The 22,569-nt window shown below is 38.7% G+C and overlaps 1 protein-coding gene across 6 annotated transcripts in view; it reads right to left on the bottom strand.

Annotated features, from left to right (window-relative positions):
• MYO1B (myosin IB) overlaps positions 1 to 22,569 on the bottom strand; it is a 113,747-nt gene that overhangs the window by 19,553 nt on the left and 71,625 nt on the right. For 2 of the 6 annotated variants that reach the window (XM_027883759.1, XM_027883756.1), the window contains exons 13-22: positions 11,961 to 12,065; positions 10,413 to 10,475; positions 9,479 to 9,679; positions 7,003 to 7,229; positions 6,621 to 6,821; positions 5,480 to 5,573; positions 4,882 to 5,031; positions 2,694 to 2,762; positions 949 to 1,035; positions 546 to 632 (exon numbers count right to left, since the gene is read on the bottom strand). In XM_027883759.1, coding sequence (XP_027739560.1) covers positions 546 to 632; positions 949 to 1,035; positions 2,694 to 2,762; positions 4,882 to 5,031; positions 5,480 to 5,573; positions 6,621 to 6,821; positions 7,003 to 7,229; positions 9,479 to 9,679; positions 10,413 to 10,475; positions 11,961 to 12,065 — 1,284 coding nt within the window. Of the gene's footprint in view, positions 1 to 545; positions 633 to 948; positions 1,036 to 2,693; positions 2,763 to 4,881; positions 5,032 to 5,479; positions 5,574 to 6,620; positions 6,822 to 7,002; positions 7,230 to 9,478; positions 9,680 to 10,412; positions 10,476 to 11,960; positions 12,066 to 18,870; positions 18,877 to 22,569 lie in introns of all 6 variants that reach the window. The other 4 variants (XM_027883760.1, XM_027883761.1, XM_027883757.1 and 1 more) reach the window with 3 other exon arrangements.

Genomic DNA, 22,569 nt, shown 5'->3' with positions numbered 1-22,569 from the left:
TTCAAATCACAGCCAGATAATCAATTAAACCAATTAGCACTAAAATTTAAAAAACCAGCATTGTTTTGAACTTGCAGACGAAGACTGTCCATGGTGCAGATTATACAGCCTGGTGAAAATCTCAACTGGATCACTAACACAGTGTCAGTGAAAGCACTTGTTGGGGGTTGGGGGGGAAGACACCAAAAAACCCCGACCTTCTCTCCCCCCACAGATCATGCTTTGCATATTCACATGTAGTTAAATGCATTCCCTAATTCGAGAATACTGTAGTCTAGTCATTTTTAATCTAGCCTAATGGCTTGTTAGTGCAAATCTTTACTTGGTTGCCATGCAAAGAATTTCCTACTCTACAAAAAAACCCGGCATACAGAACGCTGTTAGATTTATTAAGGGTGGCATGAATGGAAATGGAAGGAATCGATGATCATGCTCTATTATTTAAGAGTGAATTGTATTAGCCATTAATTTTTACTATTTAGCACTAATTAAATGTTGATATTGTTGGGTAATGAAGGGTGGCATGTGATATGTGCATGAAGTACCTTATATCCAAGCCAGCAAGCCCAAATAACAGCAATAGCATGTTTATTTCTAGCCTCCTCTTTCAGTCGTCTCAGTTCCCCTCGTGCCTGTGATGCATTTGAAAATAGGATATAGAAAAGCTTAGGAGAGAAAAGGTTACTGCAAGTTCCCACTGGTGCAAGGAAGAAAGAAAGAAACCAGTCACTACAAACAGCAAATATTAAAGCGTGTCCCGGCTTCCCAGGCTGCAGTAGCTAAAACGTGTTAGCAGCGGAGAGAAACTAAAAAAATAAAAAAAAAAGACCAGTATAAGCAGTAAGAGCAGTTTAGGCCACTGCAAATATTCACAGACAACTATCCTGACGGGTCTTCTTCATTCCATACAGCGATCTTTAAGGGCACAATTTATTGCCCTGTTCTTACCTGGGTACCGTGCCAATAAGCGGCAATTACAGTGGCAGCCTCATTACAACGCTTCAGATGCTTAAGTTCCCGAAGAAGTTTCCGAGCCTGTAGGCAATTGAAAACATTATTTTACTAACTGATTTTTATGATTTTAAACGAAGGCACTGCAACCTGCAAATCTAGGCAAAACCAAAAAACAATGCCTCCGATCCCTCAAACAAATATATTCACAAATGGCACACAGCCTAACGTTTGCTGCTCCAGTGAGGATTCTGTGCACGTGAGAGAGCTTGGGACTGGCATTTCAGGGCGTCTTATTTCGATGTTCAGTTTTCTCCCAGATTTGCTGCATTATTTGAGATATCCATATGTCTGTTTGCACAACGGCAACAATACTTTTTCTCCACACAGTAAACGTCTTACCCATTTAGACTGCGATAAAGAATAAATCACAAGTAAATCGGTTGGCTTTAGGTCACACTAAAGGCTGCTGTCATACCAGGCTTTCCATGCACAGTAATGCTACTGCAAAAGAGCTTGTTCTCCAATGGCAAACAGAAAGCCATAACTCAAGATGATGCTTTTAACCCAGTTTTCTTCAAATAACACTCATGGGAAAAGACAGCACATCAATAGAAAGGCCGAGAAGATATTTTTAACTCATTTAAACAAAATAATAAAGACAAAGTGAAAATCAAGAAAAATAGCAAAATCAAATTACGTTAGCTTATTGCTGGCAAACTTTAAAGCCTTCCGGGCAGAAGAGGGCTGTTTACACCAATAGCTGGTAACTGCAGCCCCTTCCCTGTCTGACGGGAAGGGAACTGGCTCCAGAACTACAGGCAGTTCTCTCTTCCTTAAATAGAGGGGACAGACACCTTTAGCAGGGTGGAGAAAAGTTAATAAGAAAACAGAGGAGCCCAGGGTCATTTTTTCTGAAGCTGGACAGCAATGGTTGCTTTGAGCACTACAGCTGCTTTCATGTGAGCTGTTAACCTCATTTTTACCCCTTTTTAAAGCATCACTTCTTAAATCTCTACAGTGGCTGCAGGATTATCCCTTCACAAAGTACAAACCTCTCAGAGAAGAAGCAAAGTTATAGCAAATTGAATCAGAGGACAAGCCAATAGTGAATAACTACTTGTTCAACATTTTCACTCCTCCTCTTAGCAGACAGAGGAGAATTGAAGACTTAACCCAAGTAACATGCTGCCCAGGCAATCCAAACTCTTTATTTAAAGCCTGCTTTTAACTTTTTTTTATTCTCTGAGAATCCTGTTAACTGTAAAATAACTGTCAATCACAACTTATTACTTACCAAATCATTCCAATGCTATGTTTGCATAAGCCAGTGGCAGAGTCCCAGAGAATCCTGCTTTGGAGCTGCTAGGCTGCCTGATTAGCATGTACCTACGTGAGCTCTGATCACCAGACTCACTTATTCACACTCAAGCCCCTGTAAAGAGGCCTCCTCTCTCTAAATTCTTTGGCAGAAGATGCCTCAAGGGTAACCCAGTAGTTTCGTGCGGTCCCAGAATTCCACTTCCACTGTTTGCAGGGATTTATAGCCCAGGCAGCATATGCAGATGTCCCAAACTCACCTCCTCTAGAGCAAATACGAGCGCTTAACAATGGCTACAGCACAGCCACAGCTCCATGGACAGAAGGCACAAAAGGCAGGAGACTCAGAGCACTTGGAATGTGTTTTCTGACCTGCTCCTTACCCCATCACACAGAGACAGCTGCAGTAACAGGAAACTCACCTTCCATCCTCTGATGTAGGACTGTACTATGATAGCTGAACTCTTTATCTTCTGATACCTTTTTTGTTGCTGTATTGGAAATAAATACGTGATGCTTAGAACAGAATATTGCAACTGCAGAATACTGCATAGTAAACCTTTCACTACTAACATTTCACAATATGCTTCAGCATAAACGTAAAAAGCGAACAACTTTTGACCGAGCAGATCAAAGAGCAGATTCTGTGTCCAACTCGAGGGGAAACAAAGCACACCAACAATGCTGCATGGACAATGTCACTCTCTGTTTACAGAAACACTAAGTTCATGGTCAGCAGCACAAATGCAGATTAAATGCTAACAGTAACAGCTTTATTTGCCTTTCCCACCATGAGAGTAGCACACAAACTGTCGCAAATGCTCAGGTTTGTTGGCTAAGCTTTTTACCACCTTTTTGTAAGACTTGTGCTGTTCTTGTTACCCGTAGATTCTATTAAACCAGATGCTGATGATAACTAAGGAACAGGAAAAAACTAAAAACATGGATTCCTGAATGAAATGCTGAAGTATTATTCAAGTACACTAGTCTGAACAATAAATTCCCTGGACAGGCAAACATTTTCCTTCTAAAAGGCTCAGCTCTCCAGTAGTCCAGTGTTTAGCATAATACTAAGTCTGACACACTTTGTAACAGGGCTTTTATACTTGACACTCAGTCCACTCATTGACAGTGAATATCTCTGTGAGCAAGCTGGAGAGAATCCACTCTAGGCCGCAATCATGCCATGACTGATGTCTGTCATGCCTTGCAAGGGGACAGACAGGCAAGTGTCTGCAAACCCTTGAGTCAAGCCTCCAGCACAAGGAGTTGTCAAAAAGTTTTATTTAAGCAAGGGATTAATCATGATAACTTCCAGAGCACAGTGCCAAACAGTCATGTTGGGTTAGGAGAATGGTGCCTCCCATCTACACGAAGCAGCTGAGGAAATGTCTTTATCATCACCTGTAACTAATAAGACAACTGCTGCCATGTTTCACCAGTGACCAAATAAAGGTTTTTACAGTTAAGAAATCAACAGTGCTTGGTCATGTGCTTGTTTTCATTTCTTTATATTTAAAGCTGCACCAATCTAGCTGCAATAACTCCATTTTAAATTAAGATTTCATGAGATCATTCACAATGAATCCATATGGGCACAATGCAATTTCGTAACGATGCGGTTTGTAGAAGTGGTGCATTCAATCACACAACTTCAGAGAGAAGAGTTTTTACAGTAAAAAAGCACATATTCATACTTTTTTCCAAATTATCTATATTTCCCTTTAATTATCCAAGAGAAGTGAACCAAACACTAATGGCTTTCGAGATGACAAACAGAAGTGCCTGTCAACTGAAAAACACAGATTGTCAACTCTGCAACATGTAGCTTAAGACTTTTTTCCATATTTTATCAAGCTTTCTGATATGCTTGTGCTATTCTCAACAATAACAAAATGCAGTTCAGATGTTTAAGAATGGGTTTCAAATTAAAAAACACATAAATCTGGTTTTTTATCATGTAAGTCAATACTATTTAGTAACTGACAAAAAGACATGGAAGAGTCATACAATAGGGCTGTTCAGTCCATGGAACAGAACAAGCAGTCCACAGAGAGATTTGAAATTGCTTTAGAGCTGTATCAATAATGATACTGAATTACAAATCTTAGGAGTTATAATTAAAATAAATCCCTGGGATCCTCCCAAGCAACATTCTTGAGCCTCAAATGCAAAGGTTCCAAATAAGGCAAAAATACAAAAAGGCTTGGGAATGACTGAATTCCACAGAACTGCACATGTATATTACTGAACATTTTTTACACATTAGCCATATGTTTTGAAAACACTGTAAATGTCGGGCAGCACGGCATTTTAGATGAATGAAAAAGACTGTTCCCAGCTGGGCCACAAAAATCAAAATCCTGCTCTCCCAGAGTTAAAAGACTCTGGTGAGCTTTTCAATTCTTTAAGGGCAAGCACAATGTAAACACTTCATTGTAATCTATAGAAACTAATTTGTCTTTATTCACATTACTGATGCCTAAATATTAACATAAAATTGAATTCTTTCAACACCTCTCCATACTTATCAAGGAAAAATATCCTAGGAAGGTTATATGCATTAAACAACAATAAGAACCCCCCCGTTTAGTAAGGATAGTATCTTACTGCGTATCTCCTGACCCAGGAAGCAATCACAATCTGGCTTTTTTTCATTAACAAGAAGCGAGTACGGCACTTCCAACCTCTATAAATCTTTTCAATTAGAGTAGCCAAGTCCTCCAGCCGCTGCTTTCTCAGATCTTCTAGTTTGAAGAGCTGGGTGTGAGGGGTTTCAGGGGTTTGTTTGACATCGGAAAAAAAAAAGAGCAGGAAAGAAGAGACAATATAAAAAACCAAACCCATAAGCACAGATACTGTAAGAGAACTCTCTTCTTTATTTAAGTCCCCTCTCAGACACATTTTATTTTATTTATCTCCAGAGCTATAAGCAGATACACCAAGATTTGTGGCAGATACACTGTCACAACTCAGTGCATAAGAGTTACCGTAAATTAAGGCTGACGGCTATTGTAGAGTCCTGATTCACACCGATTTTAATGGGTCTAACAGTAAAAAGTTCCTTTTTAAACGCTACATTCGCAGTGATATATCAAAGCACTGTAAGTAGAAGAATCGGTAGGAACCAGGCAGTGAGTGATGCAGCTCATAACAGGTTGTCCTCATGAGAGAGGGATGGATTTTGCAGAAGGCATTTTTCACTTACCGTTCTTGGGTTGCGGATGAATATCTTTGATCTACCAAATGAAAATTCCTCTTCAGGGATTCCCAGTTCATCAAACAGCACCTCTACTCCAGCCCTAAGAAGGAGTAAATGAGCTTAACAAACATGGCCCCCAGCGCCGAAACTTCTTAGTTTACATATTCACAGCTTAATTTATGGAAAGGAAAGCATATTTTAAACCCTTAAATAGTGCTTGACATAAGAAGATTGAAAACTTAACTCATTTACTCACTGGTTATTTAGCTAAAGGCAAGAATAATCACCGCAAAGATTCAGAATAATTTGATGAAAAAAGAGCAATTTTTATTTTACAGCATCAGCAATGGCCTATTTTTTCCTCTTACATCTACAATTATTTTACTTAAAAAGAAAAAAAAAGGAAAGGCTCTCACACTAATGTCAAAATGTGAAACACAGACTGACAAGTTTGACAAATGGTAGTGTTCCACTCTCTTACCAAATGCATTTTATGAATGTCAACAGAAAAAAGAAGAGAGGAATTGTGCAGATCTTTGCAATGATTATTACAATGCTATTGTTATCAATGCTGCACGTCCACCATTATCTTGATAACCTAAAGATTTAAAAACCTAAAGATTCAAATTGCAGCTAAAGATGTTCATCTATCATGAAAGAAATTTAAATCACCCTATTGGTGGCCACATGCAAAAAGAATTAATAGAAGCTTACTTGCCTACCCCAGACATTATTTGCAAAAACACATGTGAATACTATGCAATTTAAAAGTATATATTTAATACAATTGATTTGCAAGAGGCATTATCTCATAAGTGCTCCCCAATCACTATGTAAATTCATTTTTGAAAGGACAGAGGAAGACTGTATGGTTGCCTTCAAAGAAATGAGTGCTCCTACACTTTGAAAATTGCTTTGAAAAACGTTAAGTGCCCTCCTGATCATTCCTGACTCCTAGTAATTTTGATTCCACTCCAGTATCTTGTTCTCTCTCTCTCTCACCTTTTCTTTCAGACCCAAACCAGTAAAGGTTGCAATATATTCATTTTGCAACGTATGCAAAACATTTAAAAAAAAAAAATCAGAACATGTGGAAGGGAGATAGCGATTTCACTCAGGACAGGTAAGAATACTGCTGTTTACCTACCTGGCTGGCCCTCTCCAGTGGGGCCACGTCTGCTTACAGAGCATTTTGTACCTTTCCAGGCAAGGCTCATACGCCTGCCTGAACGCGTAACCCGCCCTTCTGACCCGGACGTTCTCCAGGAGGCCGAGGTAGCGGATCTGGTGGCCCACCAGCGCATCGTTGAAAATGTGTGCAGCCTTTTTGTCATTAGGTTTAATGCACCTGCAGAGGAAAACGAAAAGGGACACTCCTTTGCGGCACTGTACGCATCAACAACAATTCTTGTGAGTATAAACCATGTATTTCAAGAGTTTATCCATTTATCCTTGGACATCGAGACTTTTTTTTTAAACTTCACAAAAAAAAAAAAAATTCACCAAAGCTTCGCCAGAGGGTAGTTTACCTGATATAGTTTGGATTTTTTGTCTGGAGATTTTTCATCAGGGTAGCAACTGAAGCCTTGAACTGTGAACCCGCTGTTGGTGGTCTCTTCAGATTGATCTTAGCAGGGTTACCTTCTGGGAACAATGCCTTGATGAGAGAGTGGTTGGCCTTCCACATGGCCTGGGAGAGGTCACGGTACAGAAGATCATTATTTTTATCAACAAATCCTTCCACCTGGTACATAACCTGAAAAATAGAGAAGAGTCTCATCAGAGCAGGTTTTGAACAATAACATAGGCCAGTTCAAAACTGACCCAAAAAATTAATTTCTCCCTCTTTCTCACTATCCAAAACAAACAAAAGACATTTCAGCTCCCTTTTTAAATTTGACATTTGGAAGACTTTTTGTTGGATAAAATTTCTGCGAACATGCTACCTGAGAAAGACGCATTTTCTCATACTGCTAACAGATCCCTGAGCTGATCAGTTCTGGTTTCTGAAATGGGACAAACTCTTCTTCCATGATAACTCTGATATACCACCACCTGCCAACTCCAATCTTTTTTTTTTTTTTTTTTTTTTTTTTTTTGGCTGACAAAAGCTTTTCTCTCTCTCTTTTGACTCACAACAGCAAAAATGCCTTTTCCTTTCAAATTATTAATGCTTACATTATTTGCCTAACTGAAACACAATATGAAATATCACCTCTTGCTATTGCAGCAGCAGCAGCTCCTACCAGGAAAGCAGTCCAACAACAACAAGCATGAATACAAAGGTCTGACCTGCAGGCTGAAGACCCAAGAGGCATCCAGGGGAACTTCATGCAGATCTCAGAATTGCTATCGTTTTTTTTAATTTTTGAGGGTAGGAAACTAATTTGATTAATTTTGACAAGTCATCTGGCTGGTAATACAGATTCTTCAGCTTCATGATTTCTCAGTTCTGCATAGATATGTACTATGTACACAGAATACAGAATAAAACTAGCACTGACATAGCCATATTTTACACAACAGCAGGTCACTGGGAACTCAGGCAGCATTTTACTTTGGAGGACGTGTTTCTGGTTCTGACAGGTGTTGTAAATGCCACTACTGAAATAAAACCAGTTTGTATGAACTTATTTATATTTCATAAAAGGAGGGTCAAACTTTTGTTGTCCAGTGTCTAGATCAAAATGTTCTCAGATGAGGATGGAAAAACAACATTCCTCCCAAAATAGGAGGAATTCACTGGCTGCTCTGCTGGGTAAGAGAATGCCCGTAACAATCAAGGATCCCCAGTGTCTGCTAAGGCACAATCTGTGTGCAGTCCTTCCCAAAGTACTGGAGTATTTTCAATTCAATTTGAATTCTGACAACCAAAGAAATACCTATGTATTAATCCCTGTGAGATTATATGCATTTACAAGATCTTCCTGGTAAATACATAATGTTAAATTAATGACTGGTTGCCTCAAAGGCTGAAAGTCTGATATTTCCAGAACTATTTTGACTGAGCAAATTGTTGAGCTATTCAAAATTGTAAGATTGAGAAAATATTAAAAAGTATTAAGCAGTCCAAGGAAAATGAAAAAATTCCCAAATATTCTTTGCGTTGTGAAATTATCACTTTAGCAGATTCAGACGAGGTATAGTTTTCACCCGACATTTCCTTTTGAATTTTTTTAAAATAAATTGTCTTCACTCTACCAATTTAATTATTTTTATTTTCGTTAATAAAAAGTCATAATGAACTACACATTGAAAGCTGTCAGACTCATATTCATTCATATTGCTTATTTTGTAAAAAGCAAACACTTTGGCAAGCCCTCTGTATAGCTCTCTCTCTCCCATCTGCTTAAACACGCAGAGTGTCAAACTCAGTTCCTTCAAATGTACAAAAACTCCACTTTCTCAACAACATGACTAAGGACTGCAGCTAGTCCAGTGACAAAGAGCATGTTTTCCAAAATACGTTGCCTTCAAATTTGTATGAATTTTTCCCATTGTATACAATGCTTTCTTTCCAGAGAGACAGAGCAGCAGCACTAAAGCACACGAGGAAAGGAGAGCCAGCCTTGAATTTCAGCTGGAGCAGCAGGACTTTGTACATGGGCACATAGTGACAGGACAAAGGGTAATGCCTTTACACAAACAGAGGGCAGGTTTAGATCAGGGATCACAAAGAAATTTTTACTGTGAGGGTAGTGAGACACTGGAAAGAGCTGCCCAGAGAAGCTGTGGATGCCCCAAACCTGGAAGCGTTAAAGGCCAGGTTGGATGGAGCTCTCATCAACCTGGTCTAGTGAAAGGTGTCCCTTGCCATGGCAGGGGGGTTGGAACTGGATTATCTTTAAGGTCCCTTCCAGCCCCAACCATCGCATGACTTCTGAAAACCTTCCAGCCCAAATCCCAAATCTTAGGCTTAAGGCAGAAAAGATTAAGACAGGTCTGGATTTTTTAATCAGCCACAGCGGCCCCCACACACCACGTAGTCCCTGCTTGACCAGGTACCTTGCCAGCATAATGCTGAATCCTGAAGCAGCTGTGGGGCAAGGAGGTGTCGTTGAGGAACCGGGAGCACTTGCTCATCCTGCTCTCAAAATGCTGGTGAGTGGCACAGACTTGGTTCAGTTTTTCCAAAAAGGTGTCATCAGTAACAGTTCCTGGTCTCAGGCATTCTTCATCCAGCATGGCCAGGATTCCAGTTTGGTTCTGAAGTTTCAAGACAAGAGCTTTAGTACTTATTTCCATCACATTCCATCAAGGCATAAAAAGGAGAAGGTTCTCCTGTTTGATTTCTGCTATCCAGAAAAACATTCTCCAGGCCACCTCAAAGCTTGCCTCTTTTCTTAATGACCGTTTCCAACAGATTTTTAGCACCTGCATTTTTGAAGGACTGCTAATGAACCTTGAAATTCACACTGAAGTTTTGTGTCATTTACTCAGACTACAGAAATTCCAATTTAACTTAAAGTAGCCGGTTTATGCGTAAAACCATCATATATTTTATGTTAATGGTTGAAAACTGTTCTTTTCTTGGTGCACTAAGTCCACAGGAAGTCCTCTTATTAGTTACAAGTACTTTCTGTATACCTCAAGCAGTCAGTAACATGTCATTGAGTTTTCTAGTTTCCATATAAAAAGAAATGTTATTTGCAATGTAGCATGTAATATCTGCTGTTGTAAACAGCAGTAAATGTAAACATTTAAGAGTTGTTTAGTTTTGACGTTTTTTCCATAGGTGATGCTGAATATTTCTAAAAAGTAACTGCAGCTTTATAGAACACCTGTTTTAGTAAAATAAACTTTTACCATAGAAAATAAGACGAATAATACAACGAATGGCTTGTTTCATAAAACTGAAGTGTGTGAGGATACATGCAGACTTAACAGATAAATTAAACCCATGCATTAACTTTCAGAGATATTCTTGAATACAACTTACATTTTCTATTAGGTCACAAATTATAGCATTGTTGAAATATTCAATATTAGTCCATTCAATCCCCTATAAAAAAAAAAAACAAATCAATATATGAACAGGAAAACAATGAAGGGAGCTCTTCCTCTAGGCAATTAAAATTATATTCCTGTTAACACGGATACTCCTTTCAAACTTAATTCTATATGCTTACCAACAATTTTTTTTTTTTTAAGAAATCTAATCATCTACTACTAACATTATCTGCGCAAGATGACTGTCCTTGAGCGGCTGCCAAACTTGTTCTCCATTCCTTTCCCCCACCCGTGTCAGCTTCCCATGCACTCCCCTGGCGCCAGGCCAGGCTCCTCCCACCCAGCACCACTGCCCACGCTCCCACTGCTCAGAAGGAAATCAGCCTCTTCCACTGCAAGCATCTGAGACCAAAATTTCTAAGTTCTCAGTTGTTGGGCCTTTTTTTTTTTTTTTTTTTTAATGGGAGGAAGAAAGAGGGCTAAATTTAGATGAGACCATTTGAAAAATCCAGAGTCTGGCTGTTGTTCAGATATTCTTAATATCCTTTTTTTCAAATATCAGCGATAAAATTTCCAGGACGAGATGCCAATGCATCACGAGGTAACACTTGTAAGGCAAAGGACTGAAAGAAGGAAAATACTAATTTCATTCTCAATTTGCACTCTGCAGTACTTCTTACAGTTTAGTGCTTTTCAGAGCATTTGAAATATCATTCAAGAACCAAATTGCAGTAATGATGGTTCACCGCTGAATGCAAAAATTAAAAAGTCATGCTGAAATTTCATCTTATCCTCAGGATTATAAGGCAGGAACTTTATGTAATTTTTAAGAATGTTTATACAGCAAAATGGTATCCATCCAGTTTGAGCACAGACAGCGTAAGCCAGTTTTTACAGCTGTGAGCTGGTATTTTGTCTGAGCTCTGCATATACTGCTAAAACCTATTAAAACTTCAACTTAATTTCATTCACAGAATAACATCAAACACCAGAGTTTGGACTCCAAAGGACATCTTTAATGACATAAAGCTCACACAACTCCCTTCAATATTTAACTGAAGGGAAACCAGAACCAGAGCTCTATTTGTAGTTTCTTTCATGTTGCAGGCTATTGTTTTAGCCAGCCAATTCCCTTTGGAAGAGGACTGGCTGTGGCTGCTGTTGAGGTGCATCCCAGACACTGCTGTGTAATCCAAAACACAGGCTGTAGGGTAATGGCACTAATACCACAAAGTGATATTAGTCTTCTAATAAATTAATTAGCCCTTGCTCAGAACTGCCAGCCATTGTTGCCAATGCACGAATAAGAGCTGGGTCTGGTTTTTACCTGGAGAACTCGTAATGTGAAACAAAGCCCCAAACAGCACTTTTTGCTTAATGGAACTAACCACACAGCCCTACACAAACTCGCTCCATGCCAGTCCTGTGGTCAAAAAGTGACTGTTCCTTGAAAGGTGGTTCCAGCCTGCATGCCTGTTTATCTTTACAGCGACAACAGAAAGAGGAGAGGATAAGGGAAGATCCATTCAAGTATTACCTCTCGGATGTACTCCTCCTGCTCTTCTTTGAGGGTAAGTTCAATGAAGATCTGCTGCAGCTTCTCATTACAGTAGTTGATAATGAATTGCTCAAAGCTGTTGTCCTGTCAGATAAAAGATGTTTGCGTTTGCTGTTGTGTAAACACCCTGGAACTCAGCTGGAGTAAGTTACTGCAGCAGCTGCAAGTCAACAAGCTGCTGCATTAGCTACTCCTTCCAGTTTTGTGATGTGATGGTTGGAGTAAAATTTGATTGAGATCATGATTAGTTTGGAAGTTTTAGACCAAATCCTTCCCTGAAGCTCTCTCCACTGGGAGGGACAAAATTCTCTGTAGGTTTTATTCATGATGTCTGCACATCGATTCCTTGAAATAAGTCTTAAGGGCACCTGTGGTGTCAGGGAACAAACAACACAAGTTTTGCCTGCACTGATCTGTCCCCATATGTAAAATGTAGTCCTTGGGGGGTCTGATAAATAAAATTATAATAATAGCATTAGCTCTTTTCCACTCAGTAGTCAATAGAGTATCCTATTTCACTACAGATTGAGGCTCAAACTGCTATTCCAGTTGCAGCTGAGCCTGGGTTAAGAGATTATTGGCTCTAAAGGTCAACCCACCTCCTCCCTGCCTCCCTGAAATTATGGGAAACAAATGAACTTCATCAACCAAAAATCCTCTAAAAGGCTAATGCATATAAAACTGGGTTAGGGAAGCAAGCAGATGTGTGACCCTTGGCAGAAGGGACCAGAGACTGGAGCAGACCCCAGGAGAAAGGGTGGGCAGCGGGAATGCTGCTCAGAGACCGCTGCCCCAGCAGCCTACCCCATATCCCAGGGCAGGGCTGCTGCAGGAGCGGGGCTGTGACACGACAGCAGCATGCTTCCACAGGGACACACGTCAGCAACAGAGACCATGGCCACAACAAGCCCTAAATACCACAGGGAAAGCTCTCGCACGCTCAAGGCAGCTGAAATTTTACTGTAGGTTCACCAGGGCCAGGACTGCCACATAAAAGCTGTGGTTCACCACTTTATCGCCATTATCTTAAATGAGTGCAGTTTGGAGGCCAGGTGCTCATTCTGAGGACAAGGTCAAAATGCCTATTTCAAAGAAAAAAGGAATCAGCACCTTCACTGGTTTTTTACAGTGCTTGAAACAGTAACTAATATTGTAATAATTCCATATATATATCTGCAGAAATAACTACACTCAAGAGTACTTTTGGATATCTGGTGCTGGTCTTCTTGACTTTGGGGTTTTGGGGTTACCTCCTTCCTGCCCTATTTTTTTTTTCTTTTCTTAATAACTAGTCATCAAGAACACTCTCGTTATTTAGGAAGACTGAAGAATTGCAGAATAAAACATTATGCCTTTTTACACTACCAAATAATCTGCTGTACAATACCTGTGAAGCTCAACTTCTGATGATAGAATTTTTATGACTGAAGGCAACTGCAATCATTTAAATGTTTAAATTATGGATCTGGTTGCTAAATGAGATTAAGAACACACAAGCAGATTAGATAATATTGAGGTAGCATGGATTACTTTTGTCATTTTAGTTTTAGATGAAAGCAAAATCATAGCTGATCACCAAACTTTTGCAGCCATATCAAACTGCCCCTCTCACCAACTGCAATTATCACTCAAATTGCAAAACTCGCACAGCTCTGGATGAGAGTTAAAATTTGGCATGCAGCAAAATCAGCACTGCAAACAAGTCATACTTACTGCATTCTGTTGAAAAAGAAATTAAATAAACTGCAGTCAGTACTTATAATATTTCCATAACAATACAGAATACATCTGTTACCATTTATTTAGTGTATCAAGTAGATCAATCTTTTTATCACCAAAAATGCAAAACACTACATAAATGTTATGGATTACTCCTTCACAGATATGCCTATCTTTAGGTACTGTCCAAATATTATCAAATAAACCAAGAGATTGAGACACATCAGAGTGTAACACAGAACAACATCCTTGCATTGTCCTGTCTCTAAATCACCATGTACCTTTTGTCTCTAAAAGCCACATATATAACCTTGGGTACACAAATCTCAGCAACAGGAGAGGAGAATGGGGAAGGGAAGAGAGAACACTGTAGGAACAATGACTATAAGTTTATTTGACACATTCAGATAACACCATCACTTCATATATATTGAGTTTGAAGTAAAAGGACCCTAGCTGTCACATCACCTAGACAAAGAGAAAGGGTAAAATACACTCTGCATCCTCCTGCCAGGAACGTGCCACCCATTGCCACCAATGTTGCTCCAAAAGACTTTGTTATTCTGATTACAAGGGCTGCAGGACTTTTCACTCATAAATTATACAGGCTCGGTCATCAAAAGAGGATGGAAACGGAACAGCAAATCCAGCTAAACCATCTAACTAAAAGGTCATTAACAATACATTAAAGTAATTGCTAGATGTTTTCCCGATTTGTTGTGTATCTGTGATATTTATGGTTTGCCAAAAAAAAGCAAACCAAAATCCACAGAGTTCTTCGCAAATCTGAGCTATGAAATTCTATTTGACATTGCCAAGCCACTGAAAATTGCTGTTCCAGGAAAAAAGTTATTGAAGAGCAGCAGCAATATTATTCTTTATGAATGATACAGAGTAAAAGGCTAACAGTTAATTACAGCAAAGAAAATGAGGGAGAATGTTTGGAATTACTGAAATTCTCAAAACACTTAACTCTGAACCGACCAGAAGACATTTGGCAAATGAAAAACACTTCAGAAAGAGGTGTTTCCTTTTACAGGTTTTAAGAAACCTTGTTATGAGAAACCAATCAGAGTATTTACCTCTAGACAAATCTGAGTACAGCAACAGAGACTGTGCATTTATCCCCCCTTACAGAATCACAGAATATGCTGTGTTGGAAGGGATCCATAAGGATCATCCGAGTCCAACCTTAGCCCTGGCACCATCCCCAAAGGTCACACCATGTGCCCTTATGTGTATCTACAATTTTTAATTATGTGGGGACTTCACAAAGCAAATACAAATGGTCATAAATTAATTGTCCCCCAATATTTTAATGATGGCTTCTAGAAATTAATACAATAGAACCAGAAGGGATCTAAAGGACTTCTGACATTGTTTTTCAGAAGGCAGTACCAATATCAGTGACAGCAAATCACTAAATCTGTTCAGGAGACACAGGTTGGAGGCACCTAGCCACCAGAGACTGTACTTGTTCCTTACGCTGACCACTCACATTAAGCAACAAAAAGTATTTTGACCAACAAAGAAGTAGCACAGTCAGACCCAAAATCTGGGCAGAGTCAGTGAATTCAAATATTAGGAAATGTTGTGGAAAAAAATTAATTAAGAGTATATCTTAATTCTGTTAATTACAGCCTGTAATTCAGGCTGTAATTCTGCTACTTTAACATTGAGGGCATCACTTTCATCCCTGTATTTTTGTGGCAGCATTTCTAACTACACCTTTGAAATCACCATGGAATACAAAATAAAACCTTTGGGGAAGATAAAACCAGTCTTTCAAATTAAATTAAAGGCGCTGGGAAACAGAATGTCACCTGAGATACGCTTAAAGTCATGTCAAATTTATAGATACAGCTCAATCAACCACCCTTAGCTTATCCTCTCAATCTTTTCATCAGATGCAACAATAAATTTAGACAAGTAGAAAAATTCACTGACAAAAATCAAAGCCTACTTCACCATGTTTCTCGCTTCACAAATAATGGTGTCTCGTTCACACAGCTTTATTCCTTACCAGCCTTCAAACGACTGGGCATCAGGGTGGGAGATCATGAATAACAAGTTTTGAACTCTAAAAAAAAATTCTGCTCCACGCAAAAATGGAGTGATTACATAGACAAGTAGATCACGACATTCTGCTCATTCAGGCTGTTAGAGTCAATCATGAAAAGCTATAAAGTTCTATTGTGAAGCACTGCTATTACATGAATTACATGCAGGTGCTTGAAAGTCTACGGAAAATATTCTTTGTTCCTTAATATTTTACCTAACTTCTTCTTTGAAACAATCCACTTGTGTATCACAGAGTCATCTGAAAAAAACATATATGAATGTTCCTGGCATGATACATTTTTATACCAGTAAAATACTAAAGGGAAACAAACATTTTTTTTTTCGTTTAAAAAAAAAAAGTCTCTTACTGGTCTTGAGTAGAAATGTCTCCACTAGATTTATGAAAAGAAAATATCTAAACCAGGGCATTTTATTATCAATGCTAGATACTTTCTAAACTTCTCTCCCCATACAGAATCCAAATTCACTTTTGAGGACCCACTTTCCAGTAATTTCCAAAGACACCAAAGCAACTAAGACACCTGCTTAAAATTGAAACTCAGATGCTTTTCCACACTAGTAGACAGGAATAAATTCCTACCTTTCACCTGCTTAATAAAGTCCTATATCAAATGTTCCATTTTCTTGTGTCCTCCCCCCTGTTTTCCCCAAATCAAGCAGATGTTGATACAAATCTGCAGACTCTGCTATATCATCAGTATTACACCTTACAGGTGTTTCACAATATCTCCTCTTCCTTCTTAATCTTTCATCGCATCAGTTTTTGTTGAGGGTCAATTCAGAAATCTACATATTGCTCAGTCTATAACCATACTGACAAAAAGGTGTCCAGCAACACTTTTTAAAATATATTATATGAACACATACAACTAAAAAAATACATGAGAAGTATTTAAAGGAAAAGCATCATTTCAAAGAAAAACTACTTGAAATCAACACGACTACTGCCATTAAAATTAACTTTTACACCAGCATGAGGAGGGAAAAAGACATACAGAGCCTGATGCTTTCACTCTATCACATATAGCCCCAGAGAATAATCTTTGCAGCTCCAGGCAACAGAAGTCTCTGACCTCCTCCTAACATAGGCAGGTGACCCCAAGTAGTTCCCTCAGCCCCTAGAGAAAAAGCCAGATGGCAAAACTAATGATGATAAAAGACCAACATACTCGCTTCACTGAGATGAAGAGTGGAATGAAGGGTAAAACCAACCAGCAAATTCAATTTATCTGCTACTGTGGTGTCTGGGGATAGGGAATTTTATGTACTACCACAGAAGCATGTGAGTTTACGAGATGAAACTAAAAAAGTGAAAATCAGCAAAATGGAAAAGATGCATTTAAAGAAAATGAAAAAAGATACTATTTTAATCTCAGAAAGCAACGTCCCAGTTATGTGATGCAACAGTTATAAGAATTTTTCAAAATTTTTTCAAAGTTAGTGAAGGTATGTTATCAATATTTATCCTTTTTTTCTCTTTACATATACAGACATTTGAATCAGACATATCTCCTGTAAATTAGAGTGCTCTGTGCTTTTGTGTCAATACCCCCACAGACAAAGAACCAGAGAAGCATATTATTTAGCAATATATATTCCACATATACTTGTAATCAAACCATATTTCAGTGTATCTAATGGAAGCAAGAAAGTACATGTGAAAGTTTCAGGGATTATCCATTTTCCATATTTGTGTAGCTCAACCAACTTCAGTCCTCATTGATGGTACTGTCACTGGTAAAGAACCAGGCACTCCGAAATCCATCTTGCTCTCAGCTGTGGTGTCCAGGCACACAGGTCCAAACCAAATTTGGATTTAAAAGGGCAAGAAACTACTGTGACTCCAGTGCACACAATGCACGTGTGATTCATGGGAACACCCAGGTACAATCATTTTAAGAAACCCAACCTCATAAATTACAGTCCTGGGACAACAGGAATTACAAATAGGCAAGAATCTACCATATAATCAGAGCCATTCCTCTCCTAAGACAGAAATAGCTGCTGTAGGGCAAAACATCATTCTCACAACCTGAAGCAGAGCATTTGTGTATATTTGCTCCAGCATTTCAAGTATTTCCTCTGTTGAAAACAGCCAGCCAATGGGATTTACTTCATAAACATGCCTTTTGCAAAATAAGCCTCTCTAAATACTTACATTATAATGTGATTAATTAAATGGTGATTAACTTTCTGGGACGTACCTCTGCTTCTGGGCATCCTAGTGCTTAAAGAAATTATTGCTTTAACTCTATTTTTCAAGCTACACGGCACCTAGGAGTCCAAACCAAGGGTCCCTCTCCGTAAAGCTCCTCTCTTCCATAACATTTGCCAGCAGATGGAACTGATCAATTATAGATTAAAAATTCAGTTCTTCTCTTTCACACTAGACTGACTTTGCACTGGGCAATCAGATTGAATAGAAGGCCGGGTACACACCTTTTGGCACTGCCACTTCCCAGTTTATGATAAGCTGATGGGCATCAGGAAAGGGTTGAACAATTTCAAAAAGGAAACCTGTTGAAAGGTAGACAGGCTAGAAAAAAGCAGCTGGAAATTCTTGTCTGGAGGATAAAGACAACTAACGAAGCAACAGATATCCATGGCTGAGTTAGAGCCAAATTCTAGACATGAAGAAAGGGTTCTCAGAGTCTAGAGATAATTCAGAAAAAAAAAAAAAAAAAAGGAAAAAATTAAGATAAAGAAAAATGCTGATGAGTCAATTTCCTTCTGTAGGATTTTTTTTTTTCTCTAATACGTCATCTTTCTAGCAAATAACTAGACCCTTCTCCTGTACAATAATCCTTAGGGGTGTTGGGGGAAGCCTCTGGGCCAGCAGCAATCTCTCAGAGCTCAGCACGCTCTGCAACTGTAATTTCCTTCACGTAGTCAACAGGGCAGAAAAAGGCAAAGCAACCAGACCAAGCTGTTGTATAGGTTTATGGAAAAAGTGGAATTAAGTCCCCAATTTTTTTGTTATCTTAAATATCTCTGAAAGGTATTTTCAATGATTACCCCTCTTTATCTAGTTACCTCCCACTAAAAACAGATAACTAGCACAACTATGAACTTTTTAATATAATGAAACTGCATTCTTCATATTTCTAACAGATTACCTCAGTAAGGATTTTGGTATTTTATCACTGTCCAAATGACACCTTGCACAGAACATGCAACGTGACCAAGCTTCTTTCTTTGGCTACAAGGGACATCTACACAAAAGAAACAAATTAATTATCATGAATAAAAAGAAGTGCTATCAAAATGCTTGTTTGGCTCTTTTTCTGGTGATAGTTTTATTTACTGCTGGGGTTTATGCAGTGTGATGAATAATGCCGTGTCTTCGCATGTTCTTGTGTACCTGGAGCTAAAGCAGTCGGTCAAGACAAGGCATTCACATCACCTCAGCAGGTCAACCCTCAGCAGATGTCTGAGGGCCAAATGGAAACAATCCCTCTCTTTCTTGCTGCTCTATCACCAGCACATCCCAGTTTCTTGTCAGGCTAAAATATATAGAACAAACTGCTCCGCCAAGGGACTGAGCAGAAAGCACTCCCATATTCAGACTGTCTTCTTGGGGGCTGGCAAATTTCAACAATAAGCCTTGTTTGGAAGCCTTAACTTTCATAAAACTGCACCCCAAATCATTAACTTCGTCATATGGACCAACTAGTGGCACCTGAATATTCAGAAAAAAGACTTGAAGCCAGCAAGCACAGACAGACTTTTATCTATGAAGGCTAGGCAGGATGAAATATTCACACTTGCTCCATGACATTCACTTTAACAACCCCTAGCTCTTGTCTACACAGGAAATGTACACAACAGAAAACTAACGCCCAAAACAAACAGAGCGAGCCTTCTGCTCATCTCTGCTGAAACCTGCCAGGCCCTCAGTCATCTGCCTCCTACAGCCTTCACTGCCTTCTCATAAACCCCACCCTAACCCTACCCTGACATCTTGCAGAGATCCAGAAACTGCTTCTGCCCAAAAATACATAATCAAACATGGAATAAAACGGGACCAGACTCAAACCTACCCCAGGAGGTCTGAAATTGAGCTGGCTCTAAAATTCCTAGTGCCACCAGCCATCATCTCTTCCCTATCTCAAATCACAGTCTAGACTGCAGACTGACTACGTATGCAGCCCCTCAAAAATGCAGACAAACATACTTGGAGCAATTAGTGTCAGGCTTCAATCCATTGCTCAAGCTCCAGCAGCGTTACACAACCAACCTGGTCCTGCAGCCTGCATTTGCACGCTAATCCTAGTCCCTAAATCCTTGCCCATAGACAATTCACACAGAGCCACCCAAAATTTCAGTGTTTCGCTTTCCCAGGATTGTCCCAGCATACAGTTGACCACAAAGGGCATGGCAGGATTCAAAAATAAACACAGCTTTACAGCACCTGTTTTGTGGATGGTTTAGCCAAGCTTGCTGATGACATCAGCCAAACTCGCAGAGGCTGAGGATTATTGGTAGATTTAAATTCCCTAATCTGAATTTTTGGACAGCCAAGTCCTTATATCTGCTTTCTTGGATGGCCTTTGGGTTTGTCTGAAAAATGGAGTTTGTATTTGATAAATATACTACAGAAACCAAACCCCAAAGAGTGTATGCCAGCATTTTCAATACTCGAGCTATCTTTCCTTTGTTAAATTTCAAGAAACCTTCAGATACTTTGTTAATTAACTTCAGCCTAAATTACAGAAAACTGTAGAAATCACTCAAAACCAGATGAAGCAAATCTCATTTATATAAGGTTCAATTTGTATACAAGAGAACAAGACTGCTACTGTCCTCAAGAAGGTGAAGTGTAGGATCTCTTAGAATGGTAAATTTGGATTTCTTTACTCACTCTTCTTACAGGAAGAACTGCCAAGGAATCACCCTAAACAGGAATAAGGCCCAAGAAATATTGTCTGCCCTGCCCATCATGAAACAAAACCAAACCCTCAAAAACCTCTAGCAAAATAATGTTTTGCAGTGGAAGTCAGACTATTCTATAAGGTATTCCAATAACTTTTAAGTGAGAATCTCAGGACAAAACAGATAAACTAGGGTATAATTAGTTTATTCTTTCAGCAATCCTAATGGGTAAGTACAATACTGAAGGAAAAACAAAAGAGTAAAAATCACCCTTCAGTAAACATATATCTTGCTACTTATTTCAGTGGTATTAAGCTTCATGTGTAAATATTTTGTACGTATATAAAACACTTCTGCTACACCTATGGTTTTGTATAAATTCTGTCTCCAAGGTACAAGGCCACCTGAGGTCAAAGAACATGCACTAATAATAAACCTGTTTCCTGAGCAGAAACATGATTAACATAAGCCTTTTTTACCTTTAGCATGGCAAAGTGCTTACACATTTAAAATCCACAAGTTTATAGGTGAAGTCTTTTAAGTGCATTTTTGCCAACAAAAATTCTTTGTAGAGTACATGTTAGTTCCAACTTTCAGGAACAGACATGAAAATCAAAATCCGACTTAGGAATTCTGTTCGAAAGGGAACTGCACAATATTAGCCATGGATTTTAAGTAATTTATAATTAGATGGATATAGTTACTGTCATTAACTACACCTCCACTAGTATTTCACATATTTAGCCCCTGTATATACAAATTTACCACACAGCAAAACACTCCAACTTCCACTACACTTGTTATGCTATAATTCTTAAGATAATATTAAATTTTTCCACAACACAGTGTTGTGCAGTGTTAAAATTTCATTCATTTATTGATTGTTTTAACAGAATTAACTTCAAACAATATATTTTCTGTGAAGTGGTTGCTTAAATTCTCACAAATAATTATCTTTGTAAGCATTTTTTCATGATCTTTAATAATTTTTGGGGGATTCATAATATGTTACAGAACTTAAAAATATTTGGCAGCATCCTCTTACCTGCCCTTACTGCACAACATTCATTCAGACAACCACAAGACCAGTTATGCTTTGCATATACAGTGCTCATTACAGAATTATTTTACTCAATTTAGGAAATTTGACACAATTTCATCTTTTGTTCCAACCAGAGCTGCATAGAAAATTAATTCTGGGCTGCCTTGAAAGAATATATTTGCTTTTGATGCAACTGAGATTAAGTTGGCAGTTTCTGGTTATAAAACTAACCTGTCTGGGAACACAGGGATGGCTCAGTGGGTGGTACTGGAAGTACAGCTGATTCAGGATTTCCTAATAGACTCTTTTTCTGTCATTCACCCTGAATTACAGTACTGCCACACAGTCCCAACACCAGTGACTGAACTAGTCACCTCTAGAAACCTAAACCAATGAAATTGCTTTTCCAAACACCTCTAAATTAAAACGTGGTGTAGTACAAGCTACATGTATGCTTCTGGCGTGCCACCCGACTCATTCTGAATGCTCAGGAACATAATAATTCCATTATTTCTGTGATGCTGAACCAACCTGCTTGGCTTGTGCTCTCACCATAGGTCTTAACTCACTAGAGAGAATCCAGCCATGTATGAATGTGCTGATGAATTTGACCCTTAAGTCACAAGGCAAAACCGTTACCACATTTTCCAGTAAAACCAATACTCAGCATTTAAAGGAGTGAACAATAACTACCCATTATTTTAAACCTTTCGAGTTTGTATGAAATGGAAAAGCTAAACTATAATTCATTATGACAGGTAAGTGAAAAGAGCCTTGTTTTTTCATTTTTCTCCTGTACTCAACCACTTACTTACGACCTTTCAAGATGTTGAATTCATACCAAAAAAAAAAAAAAAAAAAAAAAAAAAAAAA

The sequence above is a fragment of the Empidonax traillii genome, unplaced genomic scaffold (assembly GCF_003031625.1).
Source record: "Empidonax traillii isolate 1590-97213 ecotype Southwest subspecies unplaced genomic scaffold, ASM303162v1 scaffold134:size1062425, whole genome shotgun sequence".
In the NCBI taxonomy this organism is placed as follows: Eukaryota; Metazoa; Chordata; class Aves; order Passeriformes; family Tyrannidae; genus Empidonax; species Empidonax traillii.
Note: the sequence above shows the minus strand (reverse complement) of the source record. Positions and strands in the feature narration are given on the sequence as shown.